Raw genomic sequence first — 19,248 nt, forward strand, 5'->3', positions numbered from 1 at the left:
AATAAGAAAGTACTAAGTACTATGCATACGAAAAATAGAAAGTTATTGGTGCTCAGTGGAAAAAGAGATTCTACTTTAACTTCCCGCTAGTGACGGCAAACTTCCACTATATTCATTCTTGCTGATTGGCTAAAGCAACTTTTACAACTTTTACTGTTTAAATTTTTAAAACCAACCCCCTGTAGGTTTGACAGATTTGATGCCTTTTTAATGAAATGTTTGTTGTTTGTTGACATTAATCAGGACATTAACACGCTTATCATTAGCTTATATTTACACGTGTGGTTTGCTGCGCTCTTGAACTTTGCAACGTATCTTCAGCATGATGAAAATGCACACAATAGGAAAAGAATAGAATGTAATTTCAAATCAAAAAGTTACATTTATAGCCGGATCACCCTCATAAGCCTGACTATTCATGGAAGGGGAAGCAATAATTGCTATTCAAGTCTTAACACAACTTACTGGTTTTTTTTTTTGCCTAAATAAAATCAGTTTCTTGTCGCCCTGCAATCTTTTATCGTACGCACGTTACATTTTTTGATGAGGAAATGTCCGTTTGCTCTGACTCTAACAGTATTTTGTTCTTAGCCTTAAATGTAGATCGATAACAAGAACCAAGCAAAAAACACGCATAAGCATTTGAGGGCTGTTTTAGCTCCCACATGTCTCACCAAACGTACAATCCATACAACAGTTGAACACGTTAGCACAATAGGTACCATAAACTAAAGCTATTTATTCGAATAAATTCTTTTTTGGAGAAAATAAGTTAAAAAGAACTTGTAGAATTAAAACTCTAAAATATCAAAGTTCCTTTTTTCCCGTAAGTAGCATACTGTAAGTTCGTAATATGTAACATGTAAATTGTAATGCGTAGATACGTACTCCGTAGACTCTGTTTTTGTAACTGTAGTGTAAGATTAATTGTAATTGCTGTAATTGTTCAAGCAAAGAAAAAACATGAACTCACCGCTTGGTAGTAAAAGTTGAAGCAGCAAAATAACGCGTAGCTTAATGTCCATCATGACACTGAGAGCTTGAAAAGACTAACGCGTTTCACGATTGTGACGTTTTTTCAGTTAAAGAAATTGACAACTAATGGTAATTTCATTATGTCAAAAGATCTCATTGTTGCCTTCAAAATACATTTCTAAACCTCTGAACAACAAATCGAGTTGTTAAGGAAGTTTAATGTAGAATGAACAAGTCTTTATCCATAGATATAACTTACAGTTGTTAAATTCAAAAGTAAAGGCGAAATAAATGTCTTATACTTTCTGGTCATGTTTTTGTCAATATACTCCAGTGTTCATGAAGGTACCCCTGGTGCAAGTCAACAACTGAGCACTACTCAACACTGAATAAAACAAAATGTGACAGCGACTTTCCAATGAATCAACGTGTGAACTGATAATAGGTGCAGTCACATCAAAGCATTAACCATAGACTCCTCGGGTTATTAGTCTTTAGTTTAATGGCGCCAGGCCTAACAGTAGCCAGTGGTTCCAGTCGAATTCAAATCACACCAATGCCTTCCCAATTGTTTTTAGTTCTCAACAGCCTTTGCATGACATCATACTTAAATGTTCCGTAGATGTTGCTCGCGACAGCCCTAAAATTTAGGGATCTGGGAAATGCATGCTAACATGACTGACCGGAGAAGGTTGAAAGGCTGTTTGTTGTTCTTGTTTCTTATTTCTGTCGTCGAAAATTAAGAAATATATGGTCAAACGTTTTTAGGATATTACAAGGGATACATCTGATGTTTTCGAATTATGTTAATGTTTCTTTGCATTCTATTGTCTCTTTTTCTCCCCGCGCCTTTTTTCAGGCTTGGTTATGTTGTTCATAGTGACGTTCATAATTGTGCATGATATCGTTATTGCTCGACTTCATTCTGATTGGTGCTTGTTTCTAATCTAAGGTTTAATCTATGCACCATGCTTGAGTGTAACTTAGTTAGTTAATCTTGTTTTGGATCATCGAAGCATGAATCAGTTCATGTTGCTTCACAAGACAAATTAAAGAAATCAGCAAGTGAATATTGACTGTTCCCTCAGCAAAGGCAAAGTACAAAGACCAGAATCAGTTTTACTCATAATGTATTTCATGGTCTGAGAATGTCTTTGAAACATAAGATTTTGTGCTTTAGTAAAAATTGCTCTTTAAAGTGAACCATTAATTTGTAAAAATAGAAGGCAGCCAGCCAAATACAAGAAAATCAAGAAGAGATGCAGATCTTTGGCTGGACAAGTACAAACCAAAGTCAGAGGTAGCATCAAGTGAACTTTATAGCTAATATGGATAAAGTAACGGCAACCTTGTTCACAGAGTCGGCTCTCCTCTTTGCCTCCCAGGGAGCATAAAGAGGAGAGGCCCTTGGAGCAAGGTGGACGTAATGATACATGTGGCTGGTAGTGTTTATAGACACCCCACAGTCCTCTTCCCGCTTTCCTCTAGGTCATCATCTTAATTTTCTGTTGCAAAGTATTTTCGAATTCAACTTTTCCATACAGACAGAGCTTTCAGTTCACAAGAAAAAAGTGGCGGAAGTTCGTAGCTGGTTTCTCGTTCATTTTACATGTAATCAAGTACGAAATTAGTCACTTAGACTTGAGATTATTTTTATTCCCGTTAGTGGATAAAACCATGCACATGTACGTAACAAGTAACTTTTTCTACAACTGCACGTTCAAAATAAAGTAAGGTATGCAGGTCAAATCCCATTATTTTAGGTGGTTTCTTTGCCGGTGCAGTGCTTTTGGGAACTCTCTCTCCTCCGCAGAGACTTCGTTCATTTTGTGCTTGAGCAGAGATAAATGAGGGACTGGGGAGAGTGCAATAATGAGTAATGTGGGGAATTGAAGGAACACGAAATAGCTACATTATGAAGGCATTTCTATAATTATTTTTGATGAGAGACGGCTGTAAAACCGCAAGAGATCTGTTTAGAGGTAAACATGGCTTCATTTAAGCTCAAGTCTGGTGGTGGACCTAGGGTTTATATTTATGTAATCATTCCAGATTAGAGGCCGCTGGAACTGCAAAACCCAGTGGATTCACAGAGTTATCAACCGCAATATCCATGAACAGTTAAATTCTGCTTTGGTACATATTCACGTTTTGTTATTATTTTTTGTTTTCTTGCAAAATTAATTACTACTTGCTGAAAATGGTGAAAATTTAATAAGTGCCCAGCCTCGAATAAGTTCCCACTCTCAAAGTCCAAAAATTTAATAAGTGCCCAGGGTGCTTAAGGTCATTCCTCACATTTGCACTGCGCATCCTTACTGCGCATAATTTATGGCGTCATTAGCGCGCGCTCGTGCACGCGCACATTGAAAACATGACGGATTTGCCTTGATATTGAGCTCTGTCAGTGGAAAAATGGCTCTAGCTCACCAACGAGCACTGGCACCCCAGTTTTTTTTCCAGTCATTGTAATCAACTAATCATAAGCTTTGCGTGAGAAAAGACTCATCTAATTTCTATTGCTGAAAATTGAATAAATAAGAAAAATAGCAGGTACACTGTGGTCTTTTCTATTTTGCAGTCGGTAACCACGTCAAGAAATTTGGTTCAAATTTCTAATCAAGGATTTAGCTTTCTGTCTGAATCAAACTTAAAACGTTTATTTGTGTCCGACACAATGTATTGACTGTAGTTTAATGCGTGTTTTTATGAGTCCGAGCTCACAAAGATGTTACAATTACTGGGAATGCGTTCTTATAATAAGCATTGAATAATGCCAAAATGGGGCATTTTCAATGCCTCACTGCTCCTTTATGAGTATGGGCACCCCCGTTTTTTATTTCAAAATTGAAGTTATCATATGACAAATATTCAGTGGACAAAGTTTGAACAAAAATCTATTGTCACTTTTATTTCAGAGGAATTACCTTAATCGAATAAATACGGTATGCATATGAATAATTATTCACGCAACACAATTGTATGCAGGTACACTGAGAAATTGTTACCCCTACAACTATCCTGGGAGAAATTCTACTGTCTAATCAGTTGATTTCAAAAGTTTTGAAAAGTAGCCTTCTGCGACTACTTAGTGTAATTAAATGTTGTTGTGCACATTTATTTAGCATTTTTGAAACCTTGTTCTGAATGATGCATTTTAGGTCATCATTCGACATCTATAGTCCAACTAACAGAGCTTCTTCCATATTTGGCCATCACTGATGTACCACTAAGAACACCAGGAGGGTGACCAAGATGTAAATTCTCTCTAGTCAGCGTTGCTAGGAAACCTGGATGCTGTATGTCCAGGTTAATGGCTTTACTTGCCTTCCAACCTTCTCCTGAGGGCCATGATTAAAACATGACCAGAAAATATAAGGCATTTACTTCGCCTTTAGTTTTGAATTTAATAACAGCAACTTATGTTTATGGATAAAGACTTGTTCATTCTACTTCAAACTTCCTTAGCAACTCGGTTTGCTGTTCATAGATTTAGAAATGTATTTTGACGGCACGAATCAGATCTTTTGACCAACCACGTTCCCAGGCCTTTTACCTTTGAAATCGGGAGGGAAAAGCCCTGGGAAGGAGGTTGATCTTTTGACATGATTAAATTACCATTAGGTGTCGATTTCTATAAAGAAAGCGTCATATTCGTGAAACGCGTTACGCTCCTCAAGATCTCACTGCCATAATGAATTTCAAGCTACACGTTATTTTGCTGCTTCAACTTTTACTACCAAGTGGTAGGTAGAAAGGAACTGATTTTTCAGAGTTTTAATTCTACAAGTATTTTTAACTTATTTTCTCCAAAAAAAGAAAAAAATTATTCAGATAAATCGCTTTAGTCTACAGCATATTGTCCTACTGTTGTCTTATGTCGTATGGATTATCAAGTTTGGTGAGACAAATGGAGGCTAAAACAGCTCCCAAATGTTTATCCGTGTTTTACGCTTGTTTTGTTTTCGTTCTTGTTATCGATCCATATGTAAGATCAGAGACAAAATACTGCTAGAGATAGAGGAAAGGTATTTTTTTTCTCATCAAAAATGTGACGATAAAAAGGTTGCAGGGTGACAAAATATTGATTTTATTTAGACAAAAAAGAAGCAGTAACTTGTGTTACAACTTGAATAGCAAATATTGCTTCCGCTTCGCAAGAGACTAGTCGGGCTTATGAGCGTAACCTGGCTATGAATATAACTTTTCGACTTGAAATAACATTGTATTGTTTTCCTATTATATGCATTTTCGTCATGCTGAAGATACGTTGCAAGGTTCAAGAGCACAGCAAACCACACGTGTAAACATAACCTAATGATAAGCGGGTTACAATCATGATTAATGTCAACAAACTTAACAAAAATTTTATTAAAACCCGTCAGACCTGTCAAACCGCAACGGGTTGTGTGTTTTAAAAATTTAAACATTTATTGTAACATTTGCTTTAATTAATTAACAAAGATGAATATCTTGGATGACGTGGACAAAATCTGTTGTTACTAACTGGAAGTTCTCAGTAAAAGTAATTTTTCTACTGGCCACGAATAACTTTCTACTCTACATGCTACTTGTAAGTAATGTCCTTTCTTTCTTACTTTTTAGCCTTTAACCGTTTGTAAGAATATCCATTTTCTTTGCATTATTGTGAAGGTTGTTTTGCTTCAAGGAGTATCCTATTTTTCTTTACGCAATAAAATAATTAACCAAATAGAGCCAAAGAAATTGTAAAAATTCCAATATCTTAACTTGAAAAAGACATATGTGTCAACTCCATTTATATTTTTCCCTAACTTGATGTTTCATTTAACACGTTCCTTTTGAATCAATTTGAATATTTGCTCGTTCCTTAAAAGCTAGCGCTATCTCGAGGAAAAATAAATAAAGGGAGGTAGTCGTAAGCTCTGGCGATCAGTGACATACCAAAACAAAATTGTACGAAGTGCTCTGTGATAACAGGTTTTTGGACCGCTTAAGTTGTTATACTTGTTACAACAATCCAGAGTCAAACACGCTTGCAGCGACGGAGTTTGTCAGACTCCTAGAGGTTTCGGGATCTGTTACAGCAAAACAAACCAACGGGAAGACAGAGAATACGCAGTATCTTGGGTTCAACAGTAAAGTTTAATCCAACAACGCAGTCAGAGCGTAAAACATAACCAATACGGAATAGTGGTATCCGGCGTCCCACCACCGTGGGCGTAACCGAAGAACAATTCACAAAACACCTGTATTTATGCTAGACTCTAAACAACTGATCTAATCTTTCGTTTAGTAATCCTAAACCGCTATTGGCTGCCAATGAGCTCATTTTTGTTCTAGGCTATTCCATCATAGGTAGTCAGTTATCCTGCTCGTAAATATTAACTACTTACAACTTCAGGTAGTTCTCACTACAAGGTGTTACACGATGACACAGATAGACAGGTGGCTACCATGGTTATTGGACTTTCACTTAACTGCTAACTGTTGGCTTTTTTATGGTTACGAATATCGGCAAATTCTTCTCTCACAGCTCTAATAATGCAATAACATTTCTTTCACATCGGTTCAAAGGAGGTTTATAAAATGCTGTGCTTATAATCTTATTGACCCAACATACAGTTTCAAAGGAAACGCATTTAATATAATTATCATTTTAACACAAACTGCTTTAAAAAGACAATGTAATGACCATGTATTTAGATAATTTGTGTTTTGTAAATTTCAGTTTCATAAATAGGGCTATTTAAAATAGTTCTATTTCAACTGTAATAGCCATTTTCACGGTTACCTTTGCTCACTTGCATTACAATAAAATCTAGCATGTATGTGGGGCAATTTCGGGCTATTTTGTAGTTTCAGCCAGAAATTGTCTCGCATCCACGTTGGATTGCATTGTCATGCAAATGAGAAAAATTAACCGTGAAAAGGGCTATTGGTATAGGTTATCATAAGGTTTCGAGTTCAATTTGGAATTAATTTGCACGAGTAAGTTTTTCAAAGAGCTGAAATTGCACGAGCCGCTTCGGCGAGTACAATTTCGGCTTTTTGAAAAACTCACAAGTGCTAATTAATTCCAAAATGAACGAGAAAAACCATATGATTACTTGAAAAAATTCGCGTGGAGGAAATGCCGGAAGATCTTTCTTGAAGCCATTTTTTCTCATTCCAGAAAAGTTTTTTCAAAGTCATCATTTTATGTGATATCATTGGCTTAGAAAATTTCCTATTTTGTTTCAGCCAATCGCAATCTAGAATTACGATGTGTAATTTGCACTGGTGTTACACTTTTTGCACTGGTCTTACACTTGAACTGCACTGCTCTCAGCCAATCAGAATCGAGTATTTTTTCATGTATATTACTACCGTAGTAAGGAATCTTTATTTTTATACATACACGACGAAAAAAAGCTTTTAGCTTTTTTGTTTTTAAATGAATTAATTCTTATTAATATTAGTATTCAAGGTGGGCTTTTTTGTATGAAGACCGTTTCTTAAAATGTCTTAATTCGATGATGCAACAGGAACCTGAAGACTGTGACGCGAACAGCACTTATTCTTGCATTTCACTGGATTTTTACTTTAGATTGGTTTTTTTTACTTTAATTTTGTTAAGAAGCAAATAAATATAAGCGATACTCAAATTAAAGCTGCCAATCGACATAAAACTCATAACCATTAGCTATCGTTCTGGAATTATAAAGACCTTTTGTTTCCAATATTTTTCTTTTTTATTTCCCTTTATAATACAGATGGGACCCTGCGCGCGCTCTGATTGGTCAAAAGTCCATGTTTTATCAAAGTATAAAACATAGAAAAGGGTGTTTTATCGTTTTGCGCGTGTGAAATCTATATCATAAAGCAAATGATAACACTCTCGGCCGGAGACGTAATTTCAGACGGCCAGGGAAGGCGATAAAACACCACACATGAGTCGATTAACGTTTCATTTAACTTTGTTGGGATATTCAGACCGAGATGTAATTTAGATATGCAATTTTCAGCGCTTTATTCATAACTCTCATAGATTCTGTTCGTTTCATATAAACAATTGTTAACCACGAACACATAGCGTGGTTCGCCTGTGATCAGACACTTTTAGGAGAGGGGAATATTTTTTGAATAAAAAAAGGTTAAAAGCAGGCTAAGAGGCACCTGTTACTATACGTTAGGAACTCCATTACCAATTTACTACAGTAGGAAAATATCCCCCCCCCCCCTACGCACTGCAGAAAACAAGGGATTTCTTGCCCTATTGATTTGTACTTGCCTAGTCTCATTGCTATAAAGGGGTAGGTCTCTTGCACATTCTAACCCCGTCTTTATTTCTTCTTGTTTGTTTGTTGTTTTTTTTTTCTTTTCCAGACTATGCCGATGGAGGTATGTACTCTGAATAATAAGAAAATCTCAAATTTTCATCTCCAATCTGCTTTCATAGTCCTTAACATTACCCTCACAACTAGGCTATATTTTGATCGTTATCTATACTAGGGATATTTCAATGTACCAACAATTGGATTGCATGAATCGAGAAGTTCTAGGATGAAAATAAAGAGATGTCATGTAGTATGCTATTTTCAAAATTGAGAATTACAGTACATTTTCGTACGTGTACAGTATTAAAACTACAAAGCTTAGTCAATGTTAATTCAACTAATTTTTAAGTACTTCGTCAGAATGAGCAGTTAATACGAAAAGCGATTGCTATTTTTGGCTCTCTGACCACTCGAAATGTCTAATGAACTGGTAAATGCTGAAAACTATATCAATTTAACAAAAGATGCGCTAGTCTGCTGTAAAGAGTTGTAGTTGGGTTAAATTTATCGAGAACAGATCAAATTCAAGGAAAATACGACATCCTTTGGTTGTCATAGTTGAAAGCTCCTTCAACCCACTGCAATTTTACCCAACAGCCTGAGTGAAATCGGTTTTCTAGCCATATCAGTAGACCTAAGCTTCGTACTACAGTACAGCAAATACAGTCGAATTTATGCCAAAAAGATTTATTTGATATAAAAAAGGGCGCTTTGCTTAGTTATGGTTCTATTGCACTTCACGTTTGTTAACGCTTTCAGGTTGTCAAGAAGAAGCCCTGGGAATGGAAAATGGGAAAATCCCCGACTCTGCCATCAAAGCTAACTACGAGGTAAATGCAATACATATTTATACTTGTACACTCTTTCACGACATATCAGTCAGGTTAGCTCAAGGTACCGTTAGTTGTTTTTACCGTACCCAAATTTGGTTTATTATTTTGACGCGATTGTGATTCTTCTCCAGTAATGGTGTGTCAGTAGTTACTGGTCACGTCTCGTAGTCTTGAAATCTGCCCCTTTAGCTTTCTCCACCGGTAAATTTGGAGAAACGATGGTCGGATTCTATTGCTTTTGAACGGTTTTAAAGCCAATTTCCAGCAGCAGCTACTGCTATTGAACAGTATTTTCATGTGGCACTGATTATTATGACGCATAGGAGTCTTGCTATGAAGACAACAACAACATCTTTATTTTCTCAATACAAATATAAATATTGTAACATTTTTGTATATTTAATATATGTAGCATGTATTGGTTAAGGTAACTGTTGTAATCTTATTTTAATGAAACTGGAGCCTTAATGAACCGTTAGGTTTTCAAGTTAGCCTCCAGCCTAATAATGTCTAAACGTTGAATAGAAGAGATGAAGGAAGAATTTACAAATTACACTTTAGGTTAAGGCGGCTCAAAACAGTTTCCAACACTTAGATTTTGATAGATCGTTATAACCACTCTTTATCAGTTGATGCTGCAATCATGGTATCAAAAAACTGCCCAATCATTGGTGAACACATTGTTATCATTTTCGTTACACAATAGGTTACCATAGCAACTGTATTACAAACTAAAAACTTATAATTCGAAAACGGCCAGGTAAATTTTTTTTTTTATTTTATCAACTTTTGATAAGCTTGATAATATAAGACGCAACTTTTGGCAAAGTTTAAAAAAATTCTGTAGGTAGGGCTTAGAACCACCCATCCAAATCTAGAGTGCTGGAAATTATTTTGAGCCACCTTAAGGTAGAGCAAAAAACAAAATATACATATAAAAGAACACTCAGACTTAAGAAAGAAAACCAGGGTTACCGATGCTGAGAGGTACATTCATATGGTGCTCTTCAAAGTAAAGAGTTTCAGTGCGAGGTAGCTCAATTCCCTTAATAAGGGAACAAAAGTAATCAAACAATAAATTTATGAATCAACATCTTGTATTTGCAGTATAGTGTGGCTCAGGGAGCTACCAATGCTAGGCTTAATCACAGGCCAGGGAACGGCAAAACAAGCGCATGGTCAACTTTGTACCACCAGGAACAAGGACAATGGATTCAGGTGGATCTTGGTGACATCGCAAAGGTGACCAAGATTGCAACTCAGGGCTGGGCAGAATTAAATGAGTGGGTAACTGAATACAAGGTGTCTTATAGCTATGATGGCGGTTATTTTGAGTTTTACAAGAACGGTCAATATGGCTCTGACAAGGTAAGTTGAAACCAAAATACTAAAGTTAAAGTCATACAGTAATTCAATTTTTCGTTCGTTTGTTTGTTTGTTTTCGTTTAATCCTTTGGAGATTAAACTATCATATTAACTGAAGAAAAAGAAGGTTTACGTTAGGCCAAGTTCTACATAAAGGCCGGCTTTTATCCCAAGTAGAGACTAGGAGTACTTCTTCTCCTCCAGCGGATGAAATGCTAGTCCTTCGAAGAGATATCCCACCTCATCTTAGCGTTAAGTTCACCGGTATCCATTTATAGTACACTTGGGCGAAGAGATACTGTTGAAGAACACATCGCAATTATCCAGCCCATTGCAAGAACCCGGAACGCTCGATTCGATCTCAAGCGCCTTACAATGTGGCTAAATCCACAAACGTTGTTTTATTTGGCATTTGTTAGATAGACTCTCAATATCACATTGTCCAGTTATTTCGATCTCCTTGAAATCGGGCACCCTGATCGTGGTCGTCCGCTTTAGGTCTTTCAAGGTAACAAGGACCGAAGGAGCATTGATATCAACATACTGGATCCACCAATCTATACCCGCTACATCCGAGTTCAACCGGTATCGTATCACGAGTGGATGTCACTAAGAATGGAGTTGTATGGGTGTCGTTCAGGTAGGGAGATGTTACCAGTAAATGCTTCTGTTATATAATCAACGTATCTTTTCAGATACTATTGAGCTAAGATAATGACTACGTCAACGCCAACAACGAGGCCTCGTAAAAACAGATATATATTTATTCATTGAAAATCTTTATTATTTAGATCTGTTCAGTCGCCGATTGGTCTCAAAACCCACCCAAACTCGATATGTAACGCCAGTGATCATTTTCAAAAGAAAATGCGAAAAATTAGCCGTGGAAGCTCACGTTCACTAAAATAGGCAAAACTCTGTCATCTCAAGTGAAATGTACAAAGATTTATACCGCACGTGTACAGTCATTGTTTTCCTCAAAACCTTCCAAAACCTTTTGTTTGGAGGCGTTGTTAGTAGCTTAAACTCCAAACCGGGACGTTGGATTTGATCTAATGATGGGCCATCTAAGCAGTCTAAGGAAGAATCTTTGTACTGTAACAATTGTGCAGTAAGTTGGCAATAGATAGTCAGCAGTTTGCATAACTGATAAACTACATGCATGTACATCAGCCACTTCTAAAATTAAACAAACTACAAATAAAAATCACTATTTCTCCTTCAGGTTTTCCCACCCCGCCGCCCCCTGCTTGTCAGGAAGGATTAGGTCTGGAAAATTACGACATTCCGGACTCCTCAATAACTGCTTCAAGCTATGTAGCTCCGGGTAAAACTTTATATATACCGGGCAATGGAAGACTTAATTTCAGGTGTAAGCCTGGACACTATGGAGCTTGGGCAGCTGGTAATCTACGAGACGATAGTTGGTTTCAGGTGAATTTTGGGCGTTTCGTTAAAGTGACGATAGTTTCCACTCAAGGAAGAGAGGATGATTCAGACTGGGTGAAAAAGTATCGTCTGACTTACAGTGATGACGGAAAATCTTTCCGTGACTACCTGGAAGACGGTTCTGTCAAGGTAATTTTTCCTCAATCTAAAACCCAATATTTTTTTGTGTGTGTTGTTTTGTTTTAATCAAGAGAGGATTAAAAGCAAGGGAGTAAGTCCCCCGTATAGACCTTGCTTCCAAGGTAATTCCTCAAGTTATTTTTAGAACACTCCTGGTTTCCAAAATTACAGGAAGGTCCAGAAATAGCCAATCACATCGAGGATTATATTCGCGTGGAAAGCCCAAACCGTTTTACATGCATTTTCATCCTCCATTAAATCATCCACGCAACACCTGTAGTGTCTAACCGCCAAACCGCCCATCCACTGGTTTAAAGGTCTAAACTTAACTTGAGAGTGATTACAATGGTAATAAAGCCTACTTTAAGGTATTATGATAGGTTGATTGACAGTGTTTGGAAAACGTGCTCTTACGCTGACGCTTTGAAAGAAAACCCCATCAACTTACACATTTTCTGAGGACTTAATAGTTATAGAATATAAACATGTCTTTGAATTTTTCAAAAAAATGTATTGTCACAGTGATATTAAAAGAAATACCCAGAAACACTGCTTCGCTTAAACTGGTTCGCTTCCGCGCGTGAATTATCGGAGCGGTGCGATTAACATCGGAAATGTCTCAGACATCACCCTCAAAAAGGGTGTCGGCGATTTTCCCGATGTGATTTGGTTTTTTTCTACACACTCCAACAGTTTGATATTTTCAATGCGACTGTTTTCTTCTACTAAAAAGGCCATAACTTTGAAACGAAGGCGAAATTAAACAAAGCCCGTCACCCTTTTCCGAAGCAGGTATCCAGGAACATACATGCTGCTTTTCAGCCAATTCCATCGGAAGACGCGCGTAAACGAACTAAAAATGTTTATCCTAATATACAGTTTTATTTTATCGAGAAAAAGACGAAAAATCTTTTATGAGATTGGTATGATGAGGTGTTAAAAATCCCCTCCGCACTGACAGATGTCGGCATGGGTCAGTATACCATAACAATGGCTCATGATAACTTGAAATAAACAAACGTCCACAATTCTGGCGCGGAAACCCGTCGCAGTGAAATCCTCCGAGAAGCGACAACTGCCAAGAGCTTTACACAGGTTGGTATTTAGCCTGCCACGAATTATTTTACTCACAATAGAAGATTTCGTCGGCGTTATTGGTATTTTGTCGCTTAAGTTTAGGCTTCTTTGTTCTCCAGACATTTTTTGAAACCATGCCTTGTTAAGCCAAAAGAGGAAATCTCGAGGTTTATATCTGCGCTTGACTCTCTCGTTGTGGAAGTTTCGCAATCGCGTCCGTTCTCCAGCAATAGACCTTTTTCGCTTGGGCAGTTTGTTGTCCCATTACAGACCACGTGATATTCTCTAGAGAATTGTTCTTTTATCCATCTAAAAATTATTTTTTCATATATACGCGACTATTTGAAAATTTGAAAGGAAGAATTCTCAAGAGTATCATCACATGGTCTGAAATGGGGCAACAAACCGGCCAGTCGAAAACGGTCTATTTCGTGTGACTTGTACTTGTTGTTTGTCCTTGAGCCTCTTAGCGGGACAAGTGTCCTCGAGTTCCTTTAACCATTCTTCTTGGTTACAGTGCGACCCACAGTCACTCAGAGCTAACGATCTTGTTCGACGCTGACAAGTTTCCACCAAATTTTCACCTCTTCGGCTTCTTCCAAGACGAAAATGGGCAAAAAATGTTCTTGCGTTTTCGTCCTGACATAAAGAAAATTTGACAAGAACGAAAGCTAACTAGCGATGAAACAACCCAGATCGAGAACAGTTTGCGTGAACAGATGAAACATCATCACATCGCATTTCGCATTATACGTGACAACTGGCGGTGAGTTTTAATTATAGGTGTCAACGCGCCGTAAGGGGTTAGTAAGGTTCAAAAAATAATTTTTCTCTTTATCTTAAGAAAGTACAAAAGCTTTTTTCCCCCATTCTTTTTGCAAAATGTTTCTTTCAGTTTCCTCGATTTGAACATTAAAAAAGATTTTTCGCAATTTTTGTAAAAATTCACCTACCATGATACCTTAACTCTCTGTTACTCTTCATCCACTCTTGGTTGTAATTTGTTTATATTCCGCGCGTGCTATTGTGTCGTTTTAGTCAATTATGTCATGTTGGTAATCAAGAAAGCCATATTCTTTTTTCTCTTTAAGGAATTTGTAGGGAATAAGGATCGATTCTCAATTGTGAGTCACAAGCTAAAGAATCCTATTATTGCACGCTACATCCGAATCAATCCATTGGAATACCATCTCTGGATTTCATTGAGGGCTGATTTCTATGGTTGTAAATCAGGTACGGAGCTGTCAACGTCGAAATAGTAGCAAAGGGAGCTGCTGTGGCTGTATCAGTAGCAGCATCAGCTACATTAGCGGTAGCTGTAGCCAGTGGTTGCTTTGCTGGTCGGGGTAGTAGTAGAGGTAGTGTTCGTGGTTGTGGTGGTGATAGGGGTCGCGGTTGCAGTAGACGGCAGCGTTAGCCGGCTGCGCTAACCGGCAGCGCTAGCCGGCAGCTCTAGCCGGCAGCGCTAGCCGGCAGCGCTGGCCGACAGCAATAGTCGCAACAAATATCAACTCGCACATATTACTAACAGCGGACTTTTTATGTAATGTTTGTACTTTAATCCTGAAGAGACTTCCTCACACTAGTTTCTTTTTCATTCATTATTTCCGTCGCAATGAAGTTTTATATTTATCTGTATTTTTTACATCAACAGTTCACTGATACATATACTCTTAGAAAAAGGTCCTACGAAAATACGTGCGCTGATTGGTTAAAAATCGTGTTTCCATAACTCGATAGAAACACAGAACTAGCATGAGCTGTTGACGTAATGATGGCGCGAGCATAGAGAATTTACATTTTGATAATCAAAGTTAACAAGTTTTTTTTATTTTTTTCTTCGCGATGTTTTCTAAAAGAAATAGAAAACATGTATGAAAACATGTAAAATTTATGAACTTCCTTCACATTTTTCCAACAGACATCTAACCTACCTTTCCTATCAAAGCTATTTTCAATCTTTATCAGTGGCTTGCTATTTTGGTCACTTTTTATTCTTATTTTGTTTTCTGTTTCAATACAATACAACAACCATGATTCCCTGAAGGCGAGTTTCATAGAGGAAATAGGCCATTCGTCGTAATAATTTTATGTTCTTTTTTGTAGTAAACGGTGGTTATTCAGGCTGGAAGCCGTAAGGTGTGTGTTCAAAGACTTGTGGAGGTGGGGTGAAGACGCGAAAACGAACGTGTACCAATCCACCACCCGCAAATGGAGGAAAAGATTGCAGTGGACTGGGACCCGACAGTTTTACCAGCGAATGCAATAATCACGAGTGCCCGGGTGAGGATATGGACAATATTATCGCCCACATTTGGATCATCGTTTCAGCGACTTCGAACTCTGGCACCTCCGAAGCCAACTAGACTAGAACATACAAAGAAAAAGCCTTTCCCAGAGACTATTGTAAAGAGCTAGGCTAAAAGCTAGATTCCTGAGCTAGGCTATAAAGCAAACTAAGAAAGATTCTTCGCCCAGTGTGGCTGGAGAGGATTTCGAGGAGCTACAGTGTACGCTAAGCGCTAGGCTAAAACACACACAAAGAAGATCATTTGCCCAGTATGGCCGAGAGAAGATTGCGAGGAGCTAGGCTAAGAGTAAGACTTCTGACTTAAGGTGTTGGGATCTATTGCCTTAATCAAAAGACATTTTAAAATTTATGAACTTCCTTCACATTTTTCCAACAGACATCTAACCTACCTTTCCTATCAAAGCTATTTTCAATCTTTATCAGTGGCTTGCTATTTTGGTCACTTTTTATTGTTATTTTGTTTTCTTTTCGTTGTTCGGAACTGAGCCGGTTAACGCTGACAAAGGATTAAAAATTAACCGCAATATTTATTTGCGAGTGTAAAAGCGTTTTTCACTGCTAATGTTTTTTGTAGTTTGTGATTATTCAAACTCAGAAACAATCTAAGCAAAAACCTCACCGCCAAGTTTAAAAGAAAACACACAAATCAAAATTCTAGCTTAATCTCGGTTAGCTTAATCAGGCTTTAAATAAGCAGGCCCAGGACCTCCGCTTTTCGGCTTGGCTAAATCTATATACTATTTGCCGTTATTGACCCAGATGTGATTAGCTTCCCATTGAGTAACACAGCTAAAGTTTAAAATTCCATAGCACACACTAAAGCATCCATAAGTGAAGGAAACCTACCGTGCGATAAAATGTTTTTCCAGGTAACAGCGGGTACGCAAGCCATCGGTGAAAAAAATAAGCAATTATTCACTTGCAAATAATATGCAAGTAATCCATAGAATTGATCGTTTTTAGAAGTCCAATTCGGTTCTTTTTATCTCTCTGCTATATAGTAAATGGTAATTACTCGGATTGGGGACCGTACGGCGAGTGTTCAAAATCTTGTGGAGGTGGGGTGAAGACGCGAAAGAGGACATGTACCAATCCGCCCCCAGCAAACGGAGGAGAAAACTGCAGTGCACTTGGACCTGACACTTCTACCATGGAATGCCACATCCAGGGATGTCCAGGTATAATGAGACTGTTTTTAACTCTGTTACAATTAATCCTAAACTACAAATTATCAATATGTACAAAGGGATATTCATAGATGTCGAAGTAACAACTGCAAGAACCCCTTTTTTGCACTGGTCTTACACTTGAACTGCACTGCTCTCGGGCAATCAAAATCAATTAATTTTTCCCGTGTATATTATTACACACACTATACCATCCATTACTGAAAGACACCTACCGTGCTATAAAATGATTTTCCAGATAACGGTGGGTACACAAGCTATTGGATAAAAAGTGAGCAATTATCACTTGTAAATAAGGTGCAAGTAATCCATTAAATTTAGCATTCTAAGAGGCCCGAGATCGGTTCTTCTTATCTCGCCTCTATATAGTAAATGGTTAAGACTGCTTTTGACTTTGTCACAAATAATCCTAAACTACAAATTGTCAAAGTACACAATGGGATATTCATAGATCTCGAAGTAACAATTGCAAAAATCTCTTTCTTGCTGTAAAAAATTCTTTCACCCTTTGTTTCCTTATTTGATTCACTAGTCAAATAATTAACAGGACCAACAGTTGCTAAATTACAATTTTCTTAGCGCCTTTCACGTCAGCTACTGATGGTGCTCTCCATATGTACTTCATAGATCGTCCGGCATCAAATTTATCTTTGGGGACGCTAGATCTTGCAAAGAGTATTGTCAATTATCATGCAGACTTTTTAAAACCTGCCAATTAAAACTGCATTGTATGACGCACTTTCTGGGCCATTTCCTGAGAAACAAGTAAACTTTGCTTCCCTTTTATAAATAGCATATCGGGTTTTGAAAGATTTATTTTTAAATTCGAGATGCAAACAATGAATTTGTCGAAGATACCATCAAACTCATTCCCCTTGACGTAATTGTACAGAAAAGCAAAGTTGGCTTTTCGTCATTCACGTTTTGTAGTTAACGGAGGGTATACGGATTGGCAACCGTATGGCGACTGTTCCAAGACTTGTGGAGGTGGGGTGAAGACGCGAAAACGAACGTGTACCAATCCACCACCGGCAAACGGAGGAAAAAATTGCAGTGGACTGGGACCCGACAGTAGTACCAGCGGATGCAACAAGCAGAAATGCCCAGGTAAGGATATGGACGATATTATCAGCTACATTTGGATCATCTTATCAACGACGTCAAATTCTGGCACCTCCAAAAGAAACTAGACTACTACATACAAAAAAGCCTTTCCCAGAGTGGCTGGAAGAATATTGTGAAGAGCTCGGCTAAGAGCTAGACTCCTGAGCTAGGCTACAAAACATAATAAACATATTTTTGTTATTTATGCTGTTATCCATTTTCGTAGTAAACGGAGGTTATTCAGATTGGGGACCGTACGGTAAATGCTCAACGACTTGTGGGCTTGGAGAACAGACGCGTAAAAGAACGTGTACCAATCCACCACCATCACATGGTGGAGAAGACTGCAGTAGACTGGGACCCGACAGTTCCAGCAGGGAATGCAACAATCAGGGGTGTCCAGGTAAAATGGAAAAATAGCAACCGACAAGTTCCGTAAGGCCTAGGCGACGACCAGCAATCCCTTCTCACGCATCCCACGAAGAAAAAAGGGACCGAAATTCCACTAAAATTAGCAAAATATATTTCGTCATAACATTGTCAAAGTGGCTGTGGAAACACGAGCCGTAGGCGAGTGGTTCCACAGTAAACTTTGAGAATGTTATGACGAAATTGATCATCAATAAGAGGACAGACGCATAAAAAAACTGACGCAATTTATTTTTTTACAATAAAAAGACTCCAAAATGATCAAAAAACCGGGAATAAATGCGGGGAAAAGACACCGTAAACTTGCCTTAAACAAAGATAAGTGAAGTTTATTCAAAATGACACGAACATTGTCAATAGCTCTTCTCGCTTATTTATTGGCTGTATGTACTTAAAAAGGTCCATAAAATCTCATTCGTTAAAAAGCTGAAAATTTGAGACCTGAAAGTTAAACTTGAAAGCTTGCATCAATTAGAATTTTATCCGTCTGTACTCTTAGTGATGATAAAAACAAGCCAACCAGCGCACGAAAAATTAGACAGCTATTGCGAAATATTCACTTCCAAATAATATGCAAGTAATCCATTCAATTCATCGTTCTGAGAGGTCTGATTTGCTTCTTCTTATCTCGCTTCTATATAGTAAATGGTAATTACTCGGATTGGGAACCGTACGGCGAGTGTTCAAAATCTTGTGGAGGTGGGGTGAAGACGCGTAACAGGACATGTACCAATCCGCCCCCAGCAAACGGAGGAGAAGACTGCAGTGTCCTTGGACCTGACACTTCTACCATGGAATGCAACATCCAGGGATGTCCAGGTATAAGTAGATTGTTTTTATATTTGTTACAATTAATCCTAAACTTGCAAATATATACAAAGGGATATTCATAGATCTCGGATTAACAACTGCAAAATCCTCTTTTTTGCAGTCAAAATTCTTTAACCCATCCTTTACTTATTTGAGTCACTAGTCAAATATTTATCAAGGCCTAACAGTTGCTAAACTGCCAGTTTCTAGTGCCTTTGACGTCAGTCATTGATGGTGCTCTGTAATTCATAGATATCAACCGCACTGGACTTTATCTTTGAGCTCGCTAG

At 37.8% G+C, this 19,248-nt stretch overlaps 3 protein-coding genes and 1 long non-coding RNA gene across 6 annotated transcripts in view; 2 read left to right on the plus strand and 2 right to left on the minus strand.

Moving 5' to 3' along the window:
- LOC145489560 (retinoschisin-like) overlaps positions 1 to 4,327 on the minus strand; it is a 14,568-nt gene extending 10,241 nt beyond the window's left edge. The window contains exon 1 of the mRNA XM_081468542.1: positions 4,299 to 4,327. Within this exon, the coding sequence (XP_081324668.1) occupies positions 4,299 to 4,327 (29 nt within the window). The remainder of the gene's footprint in view (positions 1 to 4,298) is intronic.
- LOC145491310 (uncharacterized) overlaps positions 1 to 19,248 on the minus strand; it is a 131,677-nt gene that overhangs the window by 11,570 nt on the left and 100,859 nt on the right. The window lies entirely within an intron of this gene.
- On the plus strand, positions 4,557 to 14,694 carry LOC145491301 (lactadherin-like). Of its 3 annotated transcripts, none has more exons than XM_081470469.1 (7): positions 4,557 to 4,721; positions 8,323 to 8,337; positions 9,033 to 9,103; positions 10,214 to 10,474; positions 10,970 to 11,111; positions 11,697 to 12,049; positions 14,209 to 14,694. In XM_081470469.1, the coding sequence occupies exons 1-7, from the start codon at positions 4,670 to 4,672 to the stop codon at positions 14,374 to 14,376; spliced, it is 1,062 nt and encodes a 353-aa protein (XP_081326595.1). In that variant the 5' UTR covers positions 4,557 to 4,669; the 3' UTR covers positions 14,377 to 14,694. The 3 variants fall into 3 exon arrangements, with proteins under 3 accessions (XP_081326595.1, XP_081326596.1, XP_081326597.1); XM_081470471.1 differs by lacking the exon at positions 4,557 to 4,721 and adding an exon at positions 5,467 to 5,548; XM_081470470.1 differs by lacking the exon at positions 8,323 to 8,337.
- LOC145489561 (mucin-like protein) lies at positions 15,359 to 19,239 on the plus strand. The gene is made up of 6 exons (XM_081468543.1): positions 15,359 to 15,400; positions 16,430 to 16,606; positions 17,546 to 17,722; positions 17,946 to 18,122; positions 18,791 to 18,967; positions 19,211 to 19,239. Exons 2-6 carry the CDS (start codon positions 16,579 to 16,581, stop codon positions 19,237 to 19,239), a joined length of 588 nt encoding a protein of 195 aa, XP_081324669.1. The 5' UTR covers positions 15,359 to 15,400; positions 16,430 to 16,578.

The sequence above is a fragment of the Orbicella franksi genome, chromosome 6, assembly GCF_964199315.1.
Source record: "Orbicella franksi chromosome 6, jaOrbFran1.1, whole genome shotgun sequence".
Taxonomy (NCBI): Eukaryota; Metazoa; Cnidaria; class Anthozoa; order Scleractinia; family Merulinidae; genus Orbicella; species Orbicella franksi.